Here is a 21,594-nt window from a genome sequence, read left to right as displayed (position 1 = left end):
ATGATATTTCATTTCTCTATTGAAGAACATTCTTGGCTCTGTTTTCTATGCAACAGCGATCCTTGGCTGCCTATTTTAATACATACGGAATTCTCCCCTAAATAGCAGCACTATGCTGTTCAGCAACACTGGGCAAAATCTCCATCTGCATATGAAATCACTTCATTTCTCTTAAGATTGATGTTGTCCTGCAAGTTGCCAGACTGGAACACTGTAGCAGTCATCTTGAAAATCTTAACATTTTTCCAACATGCCTTACTGCTAAAATACCCTTTCAAATTTAAAGGGCCATTTCAAATAAAGGAGTGATGTACGTGATCATTTTTATCCTGTCCTTACTAATATTGGAGAATTTTGGGGTATGTGTGTTTTCACAGCATTGGCATGCATGTACTGAAAAAAATCCTTAAATACACGGACAAAACATGGATTTATAAAATATACTGACAATGCATGTATGAAATCTGTGATAAAGGTTATTGTCCTCCTTTATATCACCAGGTGCTTTTAAAAAAAAAAAAAAAAAAAAAAAAGGCAAAATAAGTATGGCATCATAAAGCATGTTCCATGACTACAGCCAGTGTCTGGCAGAGCTACTTAAGTCCTTTTTTTATTTTTCTAGGCAAAAAATCAGGCAAGGCAAGGAATAAAAGAAGTGAAGAGTAAGTTAAAACACAAGGTACGTAGTACACTTTTTACTTTCTTACCTTGCTTCCTGTATCGGTTTGAAGCTTATACTTTACAAATCACATGAGATTTGTGTTTTTAATGACTTTTGAAATATGCTTAGCCCTTTGTTCAACAATACATTTTTCATAACGAGCCCTCTGGCAACTATCTGTCATTCTATGCATCCACTGAATAATCTCTTTATTGTTTGCATATTTTATCATAGAACAACAGAAGTCTTCAAAGATACATTAACAGGATGTATGTTTTCATAAAGTTGATTGCTTTGATATCACAATCGAAGCCTTTGCTTCAAGCTGAGAATTTGAGATGGGAGAGCCTTGCAGTGCAATGTATTTCAGAAGGTGTAGCTGTCTGTTTTGGCTTCATAAGATATGTGGGCAATGGCAGTGTTTCAAAATGAAGGAAGAGTTTCATTTTGCAAAAGCAACATTGCAGAAATATCAGAAAAGGTTTTTTCGGTATTTTGCAGCTGCTTTTCCCATTGAAAGTTTTGTTTCCGTTTAAGGTTTTTCTGCAGGGAGAAGGATCCAATTTTTAGATATATATTATGCTATTTTAAGAAAACTTTCAAAAATATTTCCTAGACATTTGAACAATTCATCTTTTAAATGACAATGTTGATAATTCAGCTTCCTGAAAAGCTAGATTTTATTTTCTTGCTACAGATGGTATTTTCATGACAGTAATAGATTGTGGCAAGATAATTTTGAATGCATTCTGCATGCATAATATGGAGGGTACGTTTGCAGATAATTATTATAAATAAAGAAATTTAAATCTTTTTTTTTTTGTAGGAGAGTGAGGAAGAGTATGGAACTTGCAGCGCTGGTGCAGTACAGATGGCTCCTGTCTACACATTGTCTTATGAGAAAAGAGCAAACTCAGAAAAACGAAGACTGGCACAGGTAAGACACCTGAAACTTCTGTTCTTAGTCACATACCTATGAGGAAATTTTGTTGCCGCTTCCAGTAATGCCTTGGTGAATGCTTCTGTGTTTGGATAGTGTGATTAAAAGGCTATGTTTATGGAAATACTGCTATACTGCTTGAATGGAGGAAAAATGTTACTTGTATTTCGTCCCTGTTGAGGGGGGGTAAAACCAGGAGATTTATAAGTATGGATCTGAGATTCAATTCTTAAATACTGTTTTTGATAAAGGCTTCTCACAGCAAATATATCCTGGTCTATTCACAGATCTGTGTTAAGCTGTCTTTTTTAGTTTCTTATAGTGGGACATGTCAGTTTTGTATTTCTAATAAATGGATTTGGCAGTCATGTGGCCTTTAACCTTGCTCAGATAGTTATGATTTATTATTTTCTTAATAAGTCAGCTAGTTAATACGGTGCCAATCTCTTGTCCTTTTGTTCTCTAATCCTTTCTAGTCTTGATTTGAAGTAACAGGTGTAGTTCCTCAACTTTGGCAAGTGTTGTAATGTCTTTGGATTGATTTTGACAGTTTTATTTCAAAGTTATCAATAAAATAGTTTTTGTAACACTTTTTTTTTTCTGGGAATAAATACCTGCGTATGTACCTATTTTAATGTGTGAGTATCTGGGTTTACATTTTATTGTTATTGCATGTTTTAATACATGTAATGAATATTTATACATGTATTTTTAATGCATGTATCTTCCTCATATGAGAATTCAGTATAGAAATTCAGTCCAGCTGATCTAACAACGTTTTTTTTTTTTACTTTAGATATAGCATTGATAAAAATCTGAATTGCCTATTTAATCAATCTGATCTTGAATTAGTTTTTATCTGTGGTAAATGTAAAGTTTGTGATATTTAATATAGAACTGATGCAGATTATTGCTAAATGATACTGAAATTGTACATTAGTATTAAATCATAATTTTTATTAGGTTTATAAATAATACAAAGACTTTCTGCTTTAATTATTTAGGCAGGTTTTACTTTGTGTGTGTTTTTGTGATCTGTTAAAGCCAGCGATAAAGTTCTAAACTCTGTGCCCTCAGTATATTTTTATATACAGGCAACTGCGGTGCCTGCATTCTTTCAGGAACTTGTGTACAGTAGATTTCTTCACTGAGTATCAGAAGAGAAGATCCACAATTCTAAATGTATGAGTGTAGAGCTCTAATTTTAATAACAGGAATGATTCTTTAAAATATTTGTTTCTAATAGATAACTGTCATTTTAATATGTAGCAACTTCCCCCCCCCCCCAAAAAAAAAAAAAAATTGATAATGTGAGGCACTAAAAAGCTTTTAATGCATTATGAGCCAACGTTCACGGATTAGTGTAGGTGAATCTACAATTGTATGTATCTGTGTAAGTACATAAGGCAAATGTACTTTTGTAGTCAATGACTTTTTATAGGCTGCTTTTATTAAATAAATCTGCAGTAATTCACTGGTATGGTAGTGCTGCCTACTGCTTGGTACAGGAGTCTAGGGATACAAAGGAATATAATTTACCTTGGTGCAATTAAACATTTCTTTTGAAGGCCTGCGTTTGGACAGAATAATTAACTTCTGTATGTTTTTGTGTTCGTACAGCTGTATACTGCTAAATCCTTTAATATCATTGTTGCTGTTTCTATCAGTTATCTTTTAGTTCTGAAAACAAAGCAGAAGGAGTGCATGCCCCTCCATAGTTTTGTTTACATACATACGTATACACATGCATGTTTGCGTGTATACATACATACACATGTACGTGTATAGGGCTTGTTTAAAAGCGAAGCTGGTAACTAATGGCCACGCAGTTTTGCCCTGCTGCAAACTGAAGGTCCCAGCTCTTGTCCCAAATGTCATGTGAGCCCAATGGGCAGGAAGGAGCAAATGGTGATTGCTCCCGAGGAACTCTGCTCTCACACAGGTTCCTTCATCTCTCACTCACACTATTCCCAATTTTTCCTCCTCTCCAAAAGCAAACAAACCAAATTATTTCTAAAAAATAATAGTCTACCGTTGCTACTCTTGTTTTTATTTTTGTTCTTGGTAACTATTTGAATAAGATAACATAAATGCAAGTTCTTTATGAATAAGTGATTTTAAACTTCACATCCAAATAAAAATACATATTTGTATTCAAAAATGCATGTGTATGTGTATGAGAGAGACTATGTTTGATCTAGTGGTGAATCTACCATTTGAAAGCAGGGAATTTCACAGATTGCTACTGTTGTCAGGTTTAATCCTTTTTTCTGTAACTCTTTATCCTGCAAATGAACCTTTCCATCCAGATTTCTAAAATGGTGCCCATGAGTGTCTATAGCAGTATAAGGATAACTAACATGCAGTTCATGCACTTTGATGTATATTTAATTAAGGCCCAGATATTGATTAAGTTGAAATGTCAGTGTATTTGAATATCCCCCCAAAACCTAAATAAACAAAAACCAGAGGAGAGAGATTGCTTTTAATGGTCATCTTGCTTCCAAACAAGGGGCACCTCTGCACTTCATTACTACCTCTTCCATACTGAAACATTTAAAAACTTGTAAATATAAAGAATTTAGTGCTGTATTTTATGTCATGTTAGATGCATGCATTGAGCTTTTCATTCTCCACTTCTTGGAAACAGTTAATCATGAATACTAAGTTACCTGAGATGCTGTAAAACATATTTACTTTGAAACATGATGTATGATACGAAAGTTTGCTTTGCTATAAAAGATTGTTTTAATAATTGGTTCATAACGGGATTTAGGGATCTGGGAGGATGTTTCCTTTACAATAGGAAGTGAATCTGCTTTTACCCCAGCAAATAGTAGTTCGTATGTGGGTCTGCTAATTAGTACGGTTATTTCCTGTTTTGTTGATGAGGCTTTAATAAATGTCAAGGGTACAGCCATGAAGATCTCCCAATTAGGCTTTGCGTTTGTAAAACCCAACCCCTTTGCTTTTGTGTGAAGATGACAGTTCCAACTGCAGCCTCAGCCTAACAGGGCTCAAGGGAAAGGATACTTCTCTGGTTTTATTGAAAACAAGGCCAGTTTGGCCCAGGGAGAATACCAGCACTGGTCACAGTGCAGAGCCGTTTTTAACAATTAATATTGACTAAGCTTCATAGTGGTTTTATTGTATCTTTTTTTTTTTTTTTTTTTTTTTTTTTTGCCAGATCGGCAGTAGACTTTAAAAAAATTAACAGTAAATCAAAACAAATTACAGCATATAAAATAGCTGTCAAAACCTAATCAGAGGATAAATAATTAAATGTGTTATTGCAAACTGTAGTGCTCAGCTTGCCCTCCTGTAATTTGCATTTTGAAAGTCTTTCCTAAAAAAAGAAATAACGGGAGCGCACTCATATGTGCCTGCGTGCACGCGCGTGCGCGCGCACACAATTAATCTTTGCCTAAGATGAATTGTTCTATCTCTCTAATATTCATTTGAGGTTACTCTTGCTTCGGTTAGCTGTTCTAGGCTTTTTATACGTGTGCGAGCTTAACTATATTGCAAGTCAACATTAACAGATGGATTGCCCTAAGCAAGGGAAAACCACAACAACAAAATCTAGTGAAAGTGGAGGATTGAAGCTTTTTATTGTTAAGCCTTATTAAAACCTTGGCATGTGCACTGCTGTTAACTGTTTCATGCCTAGACCTACTAATACGTCTCTGGTATGTTTTATCTCCTACATTAATTAGGTGTGTAGATGATATAAGAAATTACCAGCTAAAATTTTTGAAATAAGAATTAATGCAAGCATGAGATTGCTTCAACTCCATTTGCGGTATCTTGCCAACGATATCGTTGAGTTCCTTTAACTATTGATGAGCTGGGTACGGCAGTACATGTATTAGACTGCTGTGCATTCACTTTTTGCATAATCTATTTTAATTCTGTTTCATTATATGCTCCCAGGTAATGCAGACTTCTGGGTAGACAGGGGCTTAAATACAGTGAAAGCTCTGTAAAATTGTTCCAAATCAATACATAATTAAAAAGAGAGTGTGTTTATTATAAGCCTTGATAGAATGCCAGGAAGATCTGTTTGACTTTATGAATATGATCTTTGTAATTTTACTCTTACATCAGGTGATAGGGTAGCGTATTAAAAATTGAGTATTTTGGGATGTCAATAGTCCTAATGTATTTAGTGGTTAATAAAACATTCTTGAAGATCTGCAGAATACCAGATAAGGACTACTAGTTCACTTTATAATTAGTAAGTTAGCAATGCTCCCTTGTCTCTAAGGAAATGTATGTAATACCTGTACCTTTAGGCATGCACTACCTTGCAGTCGTAATGGAAACTTGGGCATTTGGATTCTACGTGTGGATTTAGCAGGAATCCCTGTGTGTCAGCACTACTTTAAATGTTCGTATATCGAAGAAACCAAATGAACTAGTTCCCATGACTGTGCAGGATCTAAATACAGCGTCTAAGAAGGTTTTTAAAACCACTTTTGCATAAGGTAATAAAAGCCCAGTCAGACTAAACTTTTTTCTTGGTGTTCCGAACAGAAGAGAATTAGCATTTTTTATTCTTTTTTTAAAAGCGTATAGCAAATGTAGCTTTTACAGTTTTATTGCAGTACATCCTACTAACTAGACAATATGTAATTCAGCTTGCAGTAGGTATACTTGGCTTCTGTTCAACAAAGATAGCAAATGTCAGGCAGGAAGATGTGTTCAGAATAACCTTACCTTCAGGAGTGCCCCATTTATCAATACCCCTATAATGGCCAGTAAAATAAATGACATAATCATTAGCTACAAAGGGCTTCCAGAAACTGATTACCCTCCTAACTTGAAAAAGGTGGTGAGAGTGGGCTATTCTGAAGACTTTTTTTCTTTTTTTTTTTTTTTTTTTTCCACGGGAACATAAAAGAGGAGAGGAAATGCTTGTGATAATGCAGTGCTGAATATACATGTTCTGTATAAGGTGACTGAACCCCTTTAAGAAAAAAGAAAAAAAAAATCCTGCAGACAACCCCACAATAATTTCAGAAACATAAAAGCTCTGATTAAGGGCCTTTACCTATATTTGGATTCAGATGTTGTGCTTGAGATCACATCTATGCCTTGCATCCACAGATAATACTGGTTATATAGCTGGAGGTGTCTTCTACTTTCATTGACTAAAATATTACAAATTGACAGATGTCATAAACAGTAAGAGCTAGATTTTAATGTAAATCACATTTTGTTTCTGCAAAATATAGTTTTGAAGTAAGCTTTGGTTGATTAGTAAATTCTGTTTCTTTAGCTAATGTGGTGTAATTTGAAAATATTGTAGATATTGTTAGCTTCCTTTAATTTAAAGAAAAATCTTTTGTCTTGGTGTGTCAAGTAAGATCTCTTCATTCTGCAAAACAGTCAGATTTCCTTTTAATTAAAAATGAAAAAGCCAGGCAGCAAAAATTCAAATTGTAGATTACGAGAGTGCCCTCTCGTGGCTCGGATACCTTTCAGAAGTAGTACAGGCACACATCTATCCTTCGCTTTGTATAAACCTCGCCTTTTACAACAGAAGACCTTTTAGAAAGCAAGTGGTACTTCCTTAATTTTTTTTTTTTTAACTGAAAGATTATCTGGATTTTGTGCCATTTAAACATTTAGGTGCTTTCATGTATCATGCATAATTTTATTTTCATGAATATACACTACTGAGTAGAGGTATAATTACAAGATTGCTCAAACGTTCTCCCAACAAGAAGATAATAGATACTGCCTCTAAACAATGACAGTGACTGATTTTAATTTAGTCCATGAACACTTTTAAATTTGTTCAGCGTGAAGAAGAGAAGACTGAGAGGGGATCTCATCAACACATACAAATATCTTAAGGGCGGAAGTCACGAGGACGGAAGCAGTCTGTTTGCAGTGGTGTCCAGCGACAGGACTAGGGGCAATGGATGCAAACTGAAACATAAGAGGTTTCAGTTGAATATGAGGAAGAACTTCTTCACTCTGAGGGTGGCAGAGCACTGGAACAGGCTGCCCAGGGAGGTTGTGGAGTCTCCTTCTCTGGAGATATTCAAAGCCCGCCTGGATGAAGTCCTGTGTAGCATGCTCTAGGTGAGCCTGCTTTAGCAGGGGGGTTGGACTAGATGATCTCCTGAGGTCCCTTCCAACCCTTACGATTCTGTGATTCTGTGAAATGAAGAAGCAGCAATATAAGTTTGTAAAGCTTATTTTTTTTATTTCAGTATTTTTATTAGTGTGAGCTATCTTCTCTGCCCCGATCTCTTCTCACCAAGGTTTTAAGTGAATGACCGTGGCAAGTACCCACAGCAGAGGAGTTCTGTTCACTCTTTACCCATAAACCAGCATAAACCTTGTGACTGCCTGTCCTTCTTTTGAGTTCTGCAGTAAACATCACTTGAGAAATCTCTCTGCTAATTACCATGATTCCAATTTCAAGGGGGGAAAAAAAAAAAGACTGGAAAGATAGGGTAAAGGTCAGGAAATAACTCTGGAGTTTTTTTGTTACCATGTGGGCATTTAGTGGAACACTTGGTTTTTTTAGGGCAGTCATCAGCACATCTACCTCTGATTTATCCTACTGAGAGACATTGAGACAAGCAAAAAGTTTGCAGATGCTTTTTTCTGATTATTATTGTCACCTGTTTTAGTTTTTTAACTAATAGAAAGGCAGCCCTTCTGAGGGTCTGTCTTCTACAAATGAACAAACCATACTGGTACGTCTACCAAGGTTTCTTTTTTCTGAAGGATCTGAAAGAAAAATGCTGTTTCACAAAGTACCTTCAGAACTGGAGGAACCTTTCTGTCCTTAATAGTTAATTGAAATAACTGGATTAATTTTTTCATCAGAAGAATTTGACATCTTAAAGTAACAGTGGTATCTTATGCTTTCATTTGCTGTGTATCTTATGTATTCCCATGGGTCGTACTCTGTTTCCACCTAGCCGGGCTAGGGAGCCGGTAGAACTCTCAGCCAACAGTTGAGACCTGTGTCCCAACTTCCATGTTGCTTTTGCCTTCAGGCCTAAAAGTTTGGAGAGCACAACTTTATGTCTAAAACTTAAGCTCTAGTACTGTGTGTTCCCCAACCTTTTCTTTTTTTCTTTCTCTAATCCTGTACCTAAGAGTGATTAAAAAAATTAAGAAGTTCAATTAAAGAATGAAGTTTGGCTGGGGGCAAAAGGGAGAAGTAGAAGAAACAGGAAAAGCCTTTCTTGCAGGGATCTCATTGTCTCTGAATGGGAAAGCCCAGATTCAACCTGTCTAATTTTAGACGCTATTTGAGATGCTGTAGTTAGTAGCAGTGGTACCCTGGGCTCTTTCCACAGAAAGTGGAGAGAGAGGCCAAAGGGCAATCCAGCACACCTAGAAGCTAGATTACATCGTGATGGTGCCTCTCTCCTGCTGTTTATTTTCCTATTTAGGCACTAAAGTGTCTCAAATTAGTGAAGGGAATCCAAATCCGAGTACAGTCCATGTTTCCCAGCACCTTGTAGAGAAAGAGCGCCTTTGTTGAGCAGAAGACAACTACTGGTATCAAATGAGGAGGGACTCCTCCTTGCTGACTAATTCTTCTGTTTGGGATCCTTAGGCAGAAATGTGATTGGAGTCAATATTTCTGTTTCTAAGGCACAGTCTTTTTTTCTGGCAAATGTGATTAGTTTCCTGTTTTCATGCTTCATACAGAGCTTCCCTCAAATAGGCTTTCCCACTTGTCCACAGGTTTGATGGTCAGAGTTCTCAGGTTTTATCCATCTCAAATTCTGTGTCACTCGGTGTTTCCCATAAAATCTTGAAGTCTGGAGGTATTATGATTGTGTTTAGGATCACATCCACATCATACGTTTTAAGTTCAGTCGCTTGTATTACTCATTTAACATGTTTTTGGTAAGCTTTCACTTAACAGGATTTTGGTAAGTTTTCCTTTGAAAAAAAAGTCACACGTGATCTACAGACAGCGCTTCCAGTGGTGATTTTACCATGTGATAGTTCTGCTGATGTAAGGATATGATGCATATTTTAACTGAAAGATTGATTTAATCAGTAATCTCTGTTTTACCTGCTTAGGAATTGTAGCAAATAGGTAGCACATTCCAGCCAGATAAACTGGGTTTATAGCTGCATTAATTCACTAAAGTCACACACTGTGCACCCAAGTTACTTCCAGGTCTCTTGACTTGCCTGCTACCTCAAAAACATGCTCTCTTTTTCTGCCTTTGCGTATATGGATATTCACATGCCTTTGTGCATATGGACACTGATTACACTGATTAGTTTTTCTCTTCTGAGACGTGTTTCCCACTTACCTTCATGCTCCTCTCGCCACCGTGACCCCCTCAACCCTCCATTCTGTCATTTCCCTTCCCTCTAATCATTGAGTATACGTAGGGCATTAATAACCATCAAAAAGGGAAAATAAGTGATATTTTTCTATGGTACTTTTTGTAACTGGAAATTCTGCCTGGTGAATCTGATTCTTAAAATCATCAACAAAAAAAAAAAAATCCATCAAGAATACTTGTTTATAAAAGAGGTGCTTGCTTTAGTTGTTGCTAATAGCACTGTGTCCTGTTTTAAAAGACTAACACTTCTGCTTGTTGCTAATTAAAGTGAAGCCAGGCTGCCTTCGGGTGGTGCACTCTTTGCGGCTAGATGTGTGGCATGGTGCCACAGCGCGTCAGCTGAAAATGGCCGTTTTGCTAAGAAAAGCCATTGAGAGGAGTGAGCAAGATCTGGCTGTTGGGAAGTGTGATACCTGGCTGCGGGCAGCCTTGGGTCTTGGTCTAATTCAGAGGGGCAGGAGGTGGTGCAGGCTTCCTGAGGGAAAAATGGTCTGTGATCCTTCCGAGAAAATGGAAATTTATTTGCTGTTTTGGAGAACAACATAACTATTTCTGAAAAATATTTGCAGAAGCATGATTAATTCTTAAAAATCAAACGCAAATGTTACGCAATTCTCAGATATTATCTGTGTTCAGGAGAACAGCATCTATAAAAAGTAGGAAGCTTAGAGTTTGTTAATTTTTCAGCATGGTAACTCAGAACATAAATAATTATAATGTGCTATCCTTGACTAAATATCTCAGCAAATTTACTTATAATAAATCCTACCTCAGCATGGATATTAATGGTTCCTTTAACTTTACAGAAGTCAGTGGAGATCTCTGTCGCATTACAACCTCCTTGTCATTTCAAAGTACTGTGCCTGTACTCTTACCTACACATTTCTGCTTGTCTGTCTCTAAACAGCTTTTTGGGGATTTCCTGCTCTTGCAGGCTCTTTATTGTCACAGAAAAGGATTTCTTCCTGTCGTTGGGAACCTACTTTTTTTGTGTATCTGTTTCCCTACTATTTTAATTAACAGGATCTCAGAATTGGTGACAGTTTTGTCTCATGACATATAGCTGTGGATGTTTTCAACCACTTCATGTTCTTTCAAATGCATCATCTGTATGTCCAAATCTGTTAAAGTAGAGAAGGTTTCTACCCTAGGAAGAATGAAGGGTTTTTTATTTAACATTAATAGTTTTTAAACTATCCATGAGTCCCGTGTTATAATAATGATTTAAAAAAAAATTAAAAGCAAATATGGCATCTTACATATCTATTTGAATTACTTCTAGGACAACTTTTCTGATATCAGAGCATTATTTTTGTGAGGCATCATTACTTTGTGTTACTTTCTGTGAGTAAAAGCACACAAGTGATTTTCTGAAGGGATCCTTCCTAGAAATTAATCTAGAATTACCACTTGCCTCTGTCCTGGTCTGGTGTCCATGTAGCTAACTGGTATCCCTAGCATTACTTTAAGCTTGTGGTTGGTTGTACCATGTCCCAGAAAAAGAAGGGCACTGAAGAAGAGAAAGTTTAGAAACTGTACTACTTTTTTTATCTCTCTTCTTTCTCTCTTCCCTCATCAGTCTCAGCTCTTATGGAGTGTAATCATAGAATGATTACGTGATGTGAAGTACTTTCCTGTGATTTCATTATCCATTGCTTTAGGTCACAGTCTTTAACCGAAAAGGAAGGCAATGGGTTGTGCTTAACTAGAAAGTTTGATTGAGAGTTCTTTTGCTTCCCTACTGGAGGTGAAGCCATAATTATGTCTGTGATTGGGTTGTAGAGGCAGATAGGTAAAATAAAATACTGAATCATAAATAATAGTGGACTTGTATTTATTCTGCTTTCTCATACTGAATGAATAATCTTTACATTTTTAAGAAAAAGGAAACGGTGCTTCATTGATTTAAACCATAGTAGATATTTTTCTTTTCTTGAAACTTTATATGTGTTGATGTATTGAGTAGCCAGTAAATGTGAAATTATATGTGTGCTGCCATTTATCAAAAGATTATTTGTTTCTCACTTGGAGGACAATTAATAGCAGCGGCCTTGTTAAACTTCCTGTCTTAGTATCGATCAATAAGCACTCATTCCAGAAAGCTGTGCTTCTGAAAGGTCTAGCATTAAATAAAAAGCTGACATTTCAAAGATTGACTTTCATGCCCAACCAAGAATGCAACCATCTTACATTTAAATCCTTTAGCATTCATGTATTTTGTCTACATTTTTATGCCAAAGTAGTACGTTTTGTGAGGCTACTGGCAATCAGAAGAGAACAGTTTAAGGGCCTATTCTCACTTTGTTTGGGTTCTGCCCATACTTATACTCTCAGCACCTTCTTTTTCTGATTTCAGTGATCAGCATTTACCACAACTGTATAGGTAGCAGACCACTTGCAGAGTGAGATTTTGAAGTGGGGCAGAAATCAAAGAGGACGTATGCGATGTATACAAAAAGGAGATATGTCCTTATGCCAGCTGCAGTTGGTCCTTTGCCGTACTTTATACACAGCCTTGGTGGTTCAACAGTGGCTTGTGGAAAGCGTGACCTTGTTGTGTTTAAGTATATAACATTTTCTTACATTCTGAGCAAGATGAGAGATGGGTTCTTGCGGTGCAGTGTGCCTGAAGATGAGGAAAATTTGAGATAGCAAAAGTTAAATCCCTGTTCATGTTTTGATATAAAGTAGATACATTAAATAGTAGATTTATTACGTAAGCAGAACTAGTTGGAAGAAGCAAAACAATTGAGTACTTTAAAGAAGTTTTTTGCTTTATTTTATAGAAAAAACCATGACAGCAGTCTATTAAGACTTTATAAAGTTCTGGTGTGGCAAGAAAGGAGTGTTACCATATCATTTCTTGCTGTAATAAATTTAAATGGTCTGGTTGTTATTAGAATGTTGATCAGGAAGGAAACAGAAGTCTGTCCTTTTTTCATAAAAAGGTATAAAAAAGGTTACACACTTCAAAATGCAGAAAAGACAGAAATTAAAAGCTTAAATAACTGCAAACAGCAGGGTACGTCAGTAATGGAAGGACTTCTTAAATGACTTTGACAGCTTTTGCAGGTGCACGCACTATGTCACTTTGCCTAGTGGAGCATTGAAAAAGATTTATGGTTCTCCTTTTGGAATTTATTAAGAGTTTCTTTCTTTCTTTTTCTTTCTTTGCAAAGTAGTCTGGACATACCCCTCCCTTGCAGTCCTTTTTATTACAGCTCCTAGAGGAAAGTCACCTATTCAAAAACATGTGTTGCTTGTTGTCTCTGTGGCTAGCTCACAGAGCTGTAAACTCTGGAGAATGTTGTTATTTACAGCCAGATATTCTCCTTTCCTTCCCCTTTTGCTTTTTTTTCTTTGTATGTAAATCCCATTTTATTTGGTTTAATTCTTGAAAGTCTTCCTGCATAATTTTGTACCCCTAAACATTTAAATTGGTAACAGAAATGTTTTTTCGAAGAGAGAGTCTGACCATCAGGAACTAGAATTTTGGGGGTGTGTGTTAGGTTTATCAACAGATGCTCTGTTATATTCCTTTGTATGATGTTATTCTTGCTTTCACTAACAAACTTGCATGATACTGTTTGTAGATGCTCTGAGGGGCCACTGCTATGCATGTGGTGCTTGCTGATTCTAATTAATTTTATTCAGTTATTGTTTCTCAAAGACGTGACCTTTCTTTTTTTTTCTTTTTCTGTTTTTTTGTTTTCTTTTTTAATTTTTTTTTTTTTTTAATTTGCCATCTATGCTCTTTGAAACATTATTTATTAGTTTGACAAACCAGTGAGTGTTATGTTGTGGAATTTTAGTCCGTTGACAAAGTTAATCTGTCTACAGATGAACAAGTGTTGGTTTTGGTTTTGTTTTCTGAAATGTTTCAACATTTAAAAGAACCTTCTTTCCTGCAAAATCTTGTCGTTACGTTAGTGGGAGTAAATGTGGTGGCAGCATCTAATTCTGATGCAAATTCCAAGAAAGAGAGACACAGAGTTTTGCCATCCAAGAGGCAGTTTCAGGATTAGAGCTTCAGTTACAATGAATGTCAGCTCAGAATTTTCTGGGGAAGTAGCAAAGGACCAGTGTTACAAAGTATTTTAATTGTCCCAGTGAAGATAAATTCTTAAAGCAGCAACTTCTAAACTGAAAACAGTGACAGTAGTTGTGGCAGTATTCAGTAAGATAAGCAATTAACAGTATCAATTAAGACAGACTGCTTAACCTCCCTTTAGTTACAAGCAGGGATATGATTGATTACAATACTGATGGGAATAACACAAAGAACTCACAAAACTGGGAAAGCATTAGAAATATCAATAGTTCATTTATCTACATTCCATCCTATAACTTCTGCTCAGTATGAAGCTTGGTTTGGGTTCTTTCATAGTTTTTAATACTCTAATAATTCTGTCATTTTCTATCAACTGTTACTTGGTTTAACACATTAAGAACCACATGTTTCCTCTTTGTGGATGAAGAACTATGGAAAGTGTTATCAAAACTTGCTGCTTTAATTAAATCCTCTCTTACTGAACAAGAACAAACGTGTCAGTCTATAAAGAGTGAACATTAAGACGTTCCTGACAACAATGAGGGGAAAAAGTTACAGAGAGTGTCCTGGTATGTGTAGAACACTGACAACATCTGTAACAGGTGACGTACTGAAATCCTCACAGTACAAGATTTCCAAGCTCCTTGTAGTCTGAAATTAAGGCCATATTTCTTCCCCATCAGGGGCTTGTTGTAGATTTAGTCATTCGGTGAACTGCGTGATGAGATGTGGGCAGTAGCACTTTTTTACTTGCATATGATTTTCTTTAAAGTTAGCTAACACTGTTTTCCCTTTGTACAAATTCTATCCATATGTCTTTAAATTGTGTCCGTTTTTGCAAGGATCAGCATCTCTTCAGTGGATTGATTGCCTGAATAGTTAATCAGGTTTTTAATACAAACCAAGTATCAGAGATGCACAGACCTTAGGACAGTCATTTGTGAAGCACAAGGAACTAAAATTCCTGACTTGAATGTACTTGGACTTATGCAAAACATTTGACACTGGTTCTGCATTACATCCTTGTCTCTAAATTGGAGGCACATGGATATGATGATGGACCACTTGGTGGATGCAATGCTACAGGCTTGGGGCTGAGTGGCTGGAAAGCTGCTTGGCAGAGAGGGTACTGGTCGCCAGCCGACTGAATATGAGCCAGCAGTGTGCCCAGGTGGCCAAGGCAGCCAACGGCATCCTGGCTTGTATCAGAGGTAGTGTGACCAGCAGGAGTAGGGAAGTGATCGTGACCCTGTACTCTGTACTGGTGAGGCCGCACCTCAAATACTGTGTTCAGTTTTGGGCCCCTCACTACAAGAAAGACATTGAGGTGCTGGAGTGTGCCCAGAGGAGAGCCACAAAGCTGGTGAGGAGTCTAGAGAACAAGTCTTACGAGGAGCAGCTGAGGGAACTGGGGTTTCTAGTTTGGAAAAGGGGAGGCTGAGGGGAGACCTTATCGGCCTCTACAACTACGTGAAAGGAGGTTGTAGCAAGGTGGGTGTTGGTCTCTTCTCCCAAGTAACAACCGATAGGATGAGAGGAAGTGGCCTCAAATTGCACCAGGGGAGGTTTAAATTAGATACTATGAAAAATTTCTTCACTGAAAGGGTTATCAGGCACTGGAATGGGCTACCCAGGGAAGTGGTCAAATCCCCATCCCTGTGGAGGTAAACAAAAGACGTGGTGCTTAGAGACATCATTTAGTAGTGGACAGGTATGGTTGGACTCGATGATCTTAAAGGTCTTTTTCAACCATGTGATTCTACGATAAAGAATTGGCTGGATGGTTGCACTCAGCTGTGGTCAATGGCTCCGTGTCCCAGTGGGGACCAGTGCCGCTCCTCAAGGTTTGGTATTGGGACCAGTGCTTTTTAACATCTTTGTTGGCAACATGGACAGTGGGATTGGGTGCACATCAGTAAGTTTGCCAATGACACCAAGCTGTGTGGCGCAGTTGACATGCCTAAGGGAAGGCATGCCATCCAGAGGAACCTTGACAGGCTTGAGAGGTGGGCCCATGCAAACTTCATGAAGTTCAACAAGGCCAAGGACAAATCTGTCCTGCATATGGGTCAGGGCAATTCCAAGCACAAATACAGGCTGGGCAGAGAATGGATTGATAGCAACCATGAGGAGAAAGACTTGGGGATGTTGCTTGATGAGAAGCTCATCATGACCTGGCAATGTGTGCTTGCTGCACAGAAAGCCAACTACATCCTGGGATGCATCAAAAGAATTGTGACCAGCAGGTTGAGAGAGGTGATTCTGCCCCTCTGCTCTACTCTTGTGAGAACCCACCTGGACTGCTGCATTTGGTTCTGGAGCCCCCAGTATAAGAAGGACATGGACCTGTTGGATCGAGTCCAGCAGAGGGTTATGAAGATTATCAGAGGGCTGGAGCACCTCTCCTGTGAAGACAGGCTGAAGGGGTTGGGGTTGTTCAGCCTGGAGAAGAGAAGGCTCTGGGGAAACCTTATAGTAGTATTCCAGTTACCTGAAGGGGGCCTACAAGAAACCTGAAGAGGGACTTCTACAAGGGCATGTTAGGGATAGGACATGGGGTAATGGCTTTAAACTGAAAGAGGGTAGATACAGATTAGATATAAGGAAGAAATTCTTCACTATGAGGGTGGTGAGCCACTGGAACAGGTTGCCCAGAGAACTTGTGGATGCCCCATCCCTGGAAGGCCAGACTGGATGGGGCTTTGAGCAACCCAGTCTGGTGGAAGGTGTCCCTGTCCACGGCAGGGGGGTTGGAACTAGATGATCTTTGAGGTCCCTTCCAACTCAAACCATTCTATGATTCTGTGAAGATAAAGACTTTCTTTCAAGTATTGTAGAAATTGTTAGCCTGGTTCTGTTTGCTAAATAATAATGTGATAGAACAGGTTAGTGAGTACTCAGTATGATGGTATGTGAATTTACAGCACGTCAGCTATGCTACGCAAGCTCCCCATGGGATGCTCTGAGTATACGCTAACTTTGAGTTGACTGTAATTTACAGTAAATTGTTCTGCACAAACACATTCTTAGTGCACAGTTTTTGAGCTGGCATGCTGCTTACTCTGCAGTTCTGTTTAACACCCTAACATAAACATAGCTATGAAAAGAGACTCCTGATATTTTTTGTATTGGCTACTTCAAAAATCCCTCTTTCTTCATGCTAAGTAGACCACATCAACCAAAACTTGGCAAATATTTCTATCAGAAAGTAGTAAACCACAGTTCTTTTTGTGATATGCTTGCAAGAAAGGGTAGGTAGTAGACTTGAGTGATGCTTTTCCTCCAATAGCCAGTCTTCTGCTAATCAAGGTTTTGCATAGATCATAAGGCACTCCACAGGCCATGAAGAAAAATGGTTCTCTTGCTCTTTATTTGGCAATGCTTGAAGACTTCACATCCTCTTATAACAACCTTTAGCAGACTTGACTGATATGTGGTTTTCCTCATCAAGTGCTCAGGAAGTCTTAATGAGTAAAACAGCAGCTAGTCTCCAAATAAGTAATGCTGAAATAGTAACAATAAACAAAAATTATAGTGTTAATTTTCTGTTCTCCAGACTCGTTTCAACCAGCGTCTCAGTAACCAGGATTTTGCCTTGGATGAAGATGATGATGATGAAATGGAGAGAACAAGCAAGTAAGAAGCCTGTTTGGATGTGTATGTGTGTATGGGAGAAAGGGTAACTAGTGTTATTCAGAAAAGTTGAAGTGATCCATTTTTCTCCTGTCCAGGCTGCTAGCTTGATTCTTGATCTAGATGGTGTCAGGTAGTTTAGATTTAAATCTGCTTTTAAAAAGAAGGAATGGGTATTTTATCGTTTCATTATTTATAGCACCTAGAACAGCTTGACATAATCCTCAGTCTTCACAGACTTGAGATATAAAGATAGACTACATACACAAAGAAGCAGCAAAATAATGTTTGTCAACGTGGTGATCACAGCTAGTCTATTCTCTAAGTCTTGTGTTGTGGTCATGACAATAGGAAGTTTTCTGAAGAGTCTGAAAGAGAAATACTGCTTTGTGAGTTTTGTGTCCAGGTCTTCCTATGTGTGAATTAAAGGAAAATCATAAGTTTAGGCTTAAACTGCATTGGGGAATTCTCTGCTTGAATTCAGGAGATTATTTTTGATAATGAACATACAGATATAAACCATGAAGGACCTTGAAAGCAAAGTCAAGCAGCTTAAGCTGTGATGCAGTAGGGAAGAGGGAGCAACTGAAGTGTTCAAAGGATATCAAAACAGTAAGCCGTGGAAATATCCTTTGTAGTAGTATTATGGATAGAGAGAGATAGGCAAAGACTGCAGTATTATGGGAGTCAGAGGTAATGGCATTGCAATGAATGAAAGAGAAAATAAGAGACAAGAGCACCAGTTCTCCTTGCAGATAGGCAGCACTCCAGTAAATCTGGTCAAATGACAGAAGAGTTGCAGTATGAGAGTCTTGCCACTAGAACAAAGGAAGTGGCTAGGTCAGCTGGAGAGGTGTAACAACTCTGACATAAATACAAGGTATACACAAGGGAAAAGAGGACCCCATTTTGGAATAGCTGTAAAATTTCGAAGGAACATTTGAGAAGTCATATTAAGGGTGACTTGAAATAGCAGTTACAGTGGTTGGGGAAGAGCCAGGAGACAGGAAAACCAGCTAATAATAACTGCATCTCCATAGATATCATACATCTATGTTTAAGAAAATTCTTGAGTAGAAAGAAGTTCCGGGTTTATATTCCCTTTCAAAAGTCTTGGAATGCATTCTCCTACTTATTTTCAGAAGTGGCTGTAATAAAATGACTTTTATGTTCCTAGCTGATGGAGGAGCTTTTGTTTTCAGGTTATCATCAGAAGACAGTGAAGAAGCTTCTGCTTACTTTTATGATAGTGATGATTCTGGTGAAACTGGAATAACTCCTCAGCATCAAGGAGAAATGGACTTGCTTGGGGAGATTTTGGACACGCTGAGCACACACAGTTCAGATCAAGGAAAGCTCTCAGGAGCAAAGAGCCTGGATTTCTTTCGGTCAATGGATGACATTGATTACAAGGCTGCGGTTAGTCTTTTGCTTTCATTTGAAAAACAAGTCCAGTCCCTTTATAGTGGAATCCTGCACTCATGGAATCAACAACATGCAGCTCAGACACTGCAGCATAGTCCTTAGAATTGCTAGTTTGTCTTCCTAGGGCTATGTAACAGTACATCCATGCTGGCCACTACATGACAGTTTTTCACCAGCCAAGAGATTGGTTACACCTTTGTCCAGTTTACCGAGTCATCTTGGAACAGTATTTTTCCCTTATATTCCTCAGTAACCATATAGAGCTGTGAATAATGTAATAATGTACTTAATCAAATAGTTTAACGTTATATTTAGCTGTTCAATCTGGTATTCCCGGAGCTGGTTTTAGTCTTTTTTAATGTGGTTTAGAAGGTATTTATTTCAGTTTTCACCTTGCATCCTTCAACTAATCATAGTGATATGGTGATGTTTCCATTTTTATTAAGTCTTGGGATCCATGTGGTAATTGCACCTGAAACACTGCTAGAATAGTATTCCAGAGCTTCCTAAGAGGGCTGCTTGATCCTTTTTTAGGTTGTTGCACAGGACCTGTAGTGTAAACAAACTGCTTTAAAACCCTCACCATGTCACTGCTGTGATGTTAGCCAAAAAAATGTTAGTGTTTTTGAATTCCAGCTCATACCAGTTGTCAACATTTACTTTTGCTGAAAGAGGTCTTGTAGGAGAAAATTCGTTACTGGAACAGCAAATTCTGATGTAAATGTTTAAAAAGCTTGTAAAATTTTGTATTATGAGTGTCACACAGGGGTCACATTAATAAAATGCCCATTTTTGTTTGTTTGGCCAAAAAAATTTAATATTGAAAGTTGGTATAATTAATTACTGAAGCAAAGAGGAAATGCCATCTGGTTTTCGTTTTAGTCCAGCTCCTTCTCATATTATGGGCACAAATCAGCAAAGCGTGTCTTCGTGCATTGTCAAAACTGCTTGTGCAAAGACTGAATGGGCAGGGGAGACAGAAATACTTCCTCTCTACAAAAGGCGATCTTTTGGATAAGAGACAGAGTGCTCTGACGAGGAAGTGTAAATCCAATTGATCTTGTGTTGTTTCTGGGATTGTTGGTTTGTAACATCAAACCCCAAAGGGGATCTATAATTTAGGAACACACAAAGTCCATTACAGTATTTTTCTTTCAGAGGTGCCAGTGTGGAGACATTTCTTGTGATATTAACTATAAACACATGTTCTTTCTTTCAGAACAAGTCGAATGCACCTAGTGAGAGCAACCTTACCCTGCTCTGCAGCAGTGCTAATGATCAAGCAGAGTGGAACCTCGGTCAGGATGACAGTGTCCTCCACGGGAAGCAGCTTCCTCCATCACCAAGGAAGCAAGTTTCTTCTGGTGGCCATAGAGAATCTCTCTCAAGGCTGGAAGAAGAAAGTAGTGACAAAACCTTTATTACTGACAAGATGGACACCACTAGTATGACATCCCCGTCTCCAGTACGATCAAGTGCCCAGTTTGCTTCTCTAGAAAGTTTCAAAACAGGCTATTCTTCCTCTAAGCATGCAAAGCAGAATGAAACACTAAGCAATACCTCAGGAGATCAGCTCCCAGCAAGTCTTGCTCAACATCCATCCATTCTGGTCCCTTGGGAGAAAGATGGGAAGAAAGGAAATGAAACTCCAGAAGAGGGTGGGCTTCTTCAAGAAGTGGTGTCATTATGTAAACTGAGTTCTGCTTTTCACTATGGTTTAAATATTTCAAAGGATAGCTTATCCAGCAGTAGCAGTGGAAATAAAACGTAAGTTAATTATGAGAAGAGAAACTTGACTCCCATCAGAAGTTAAAGGGAGACTACTCAGGACTCCATATAACTCCATATACCATGATAACCAAAAGATGAAAAAGGAATAAGAGATCTTCAGATCTTTGATTATAAAAATAATTCTCTTCACTTGAGTATGCATTTTCTGCCATTAGGACATCTGCTTCTATGTTTACCCAGTTCATTTGTTGGCTGCAGTTAGGTCCACAAAATGGAACTAAATATACGAATGCACTCTTAAGTCAGGTACTAGTTAGTCTCTGTGTTAAAAATACAGCAGGTGTATGGTGCTTCCTAGCATTTGCTTCCTCTAAGCAGCAGGAAAGGTATCACCTAACAGGTAACCAGGTTTTGAAGGTACTATATTAATCCCATTACGCCTGAAATGAACCAAGCAATCTGATTTGTCTGAAATGTACAAATGTTAATATTTGTAATGAGTAATAATTGCCTTAATCTTTTGAGAGGAGGTTTAACTATCTTAGAAGATGAATGCAAATCTACAAAACAGCAATAATGATTTTCCATGGCAAGAATTTGCTTCAACAAAGTGGGGGGGGGAGGGGAGGAAGGAAACTTTTTTTAGATTAAAGAATTTCTTGCGAATATAACTTGGAACTTACTCCAAACTAAAACTGTGGCCCAGTCTTCCAGACTTCAGAAAGGTAGTGCATGCTTTTCCCTCTTCTGTAAAGTACATGAAGTGCTGAATTATAATGTGACATTTATTAACTTCTGTTTACAACTGAGA

The 21,594-nt window shown here is 37.9% G+C and overlaps 1 protein-coding gene across 1 annotated transcript in view; it reads left to right on the top strand.

Moving 5' to 3' along the window:
* The window catches only part of DENND1B (DENN domain containing 1B), a 162,190-nt gene extending 140,930 nt beyond the window's left edge, over window positions 1-21,260 (top strand). Inside the window, exons 20-24 of the mRNA XM_035891739.1 lie at window positions 623-679; window positions 1,488-1,598; window positions 17,551-17,630; window positions 18,830-19,046; window positions 20,272-21,260. Coding sequence (XP_035747632.1) covers window positions 623-679; window positions 1,488-1,598; window positions 17,551-17,630; window positions 18,830-19,046; window positions 20,272-20,823 — 1,017 coding nt within the window. The 3' untranslated portion in view covers window positions 20,824-21,260. The remainder of the gene's footprint in view (window positions 1-622; window positions 680-1,487; window positions 1,599-17,550; window positions 17,631-18,829; window positions 19,047-20,271) is intronic.
* Window positions 21,261-21,594: the final 334 nt, after the last annotated feature.

This window comes from Egretta garzetta, unplaced genomic scaffold (assembly GCF_000687185.1).
Source record: "Egretta garzetta isolate BGI_Z169 unplaced genomic scaffold, ASM68718v1 scaffold163, whole genome shotgun sequence".
Classification (NCBI taxonomy): Eukaryota; Metazoa; Chordata; class Aves; order Pelecaniformes; family Ardeidae; genus Egretta; species Egretta garzetta.
The sequence above is the reverse complement of the archived record's forward strand: the minus strand, read 5'-3'. Positions and strand labels throughout refer to the sequence as shown.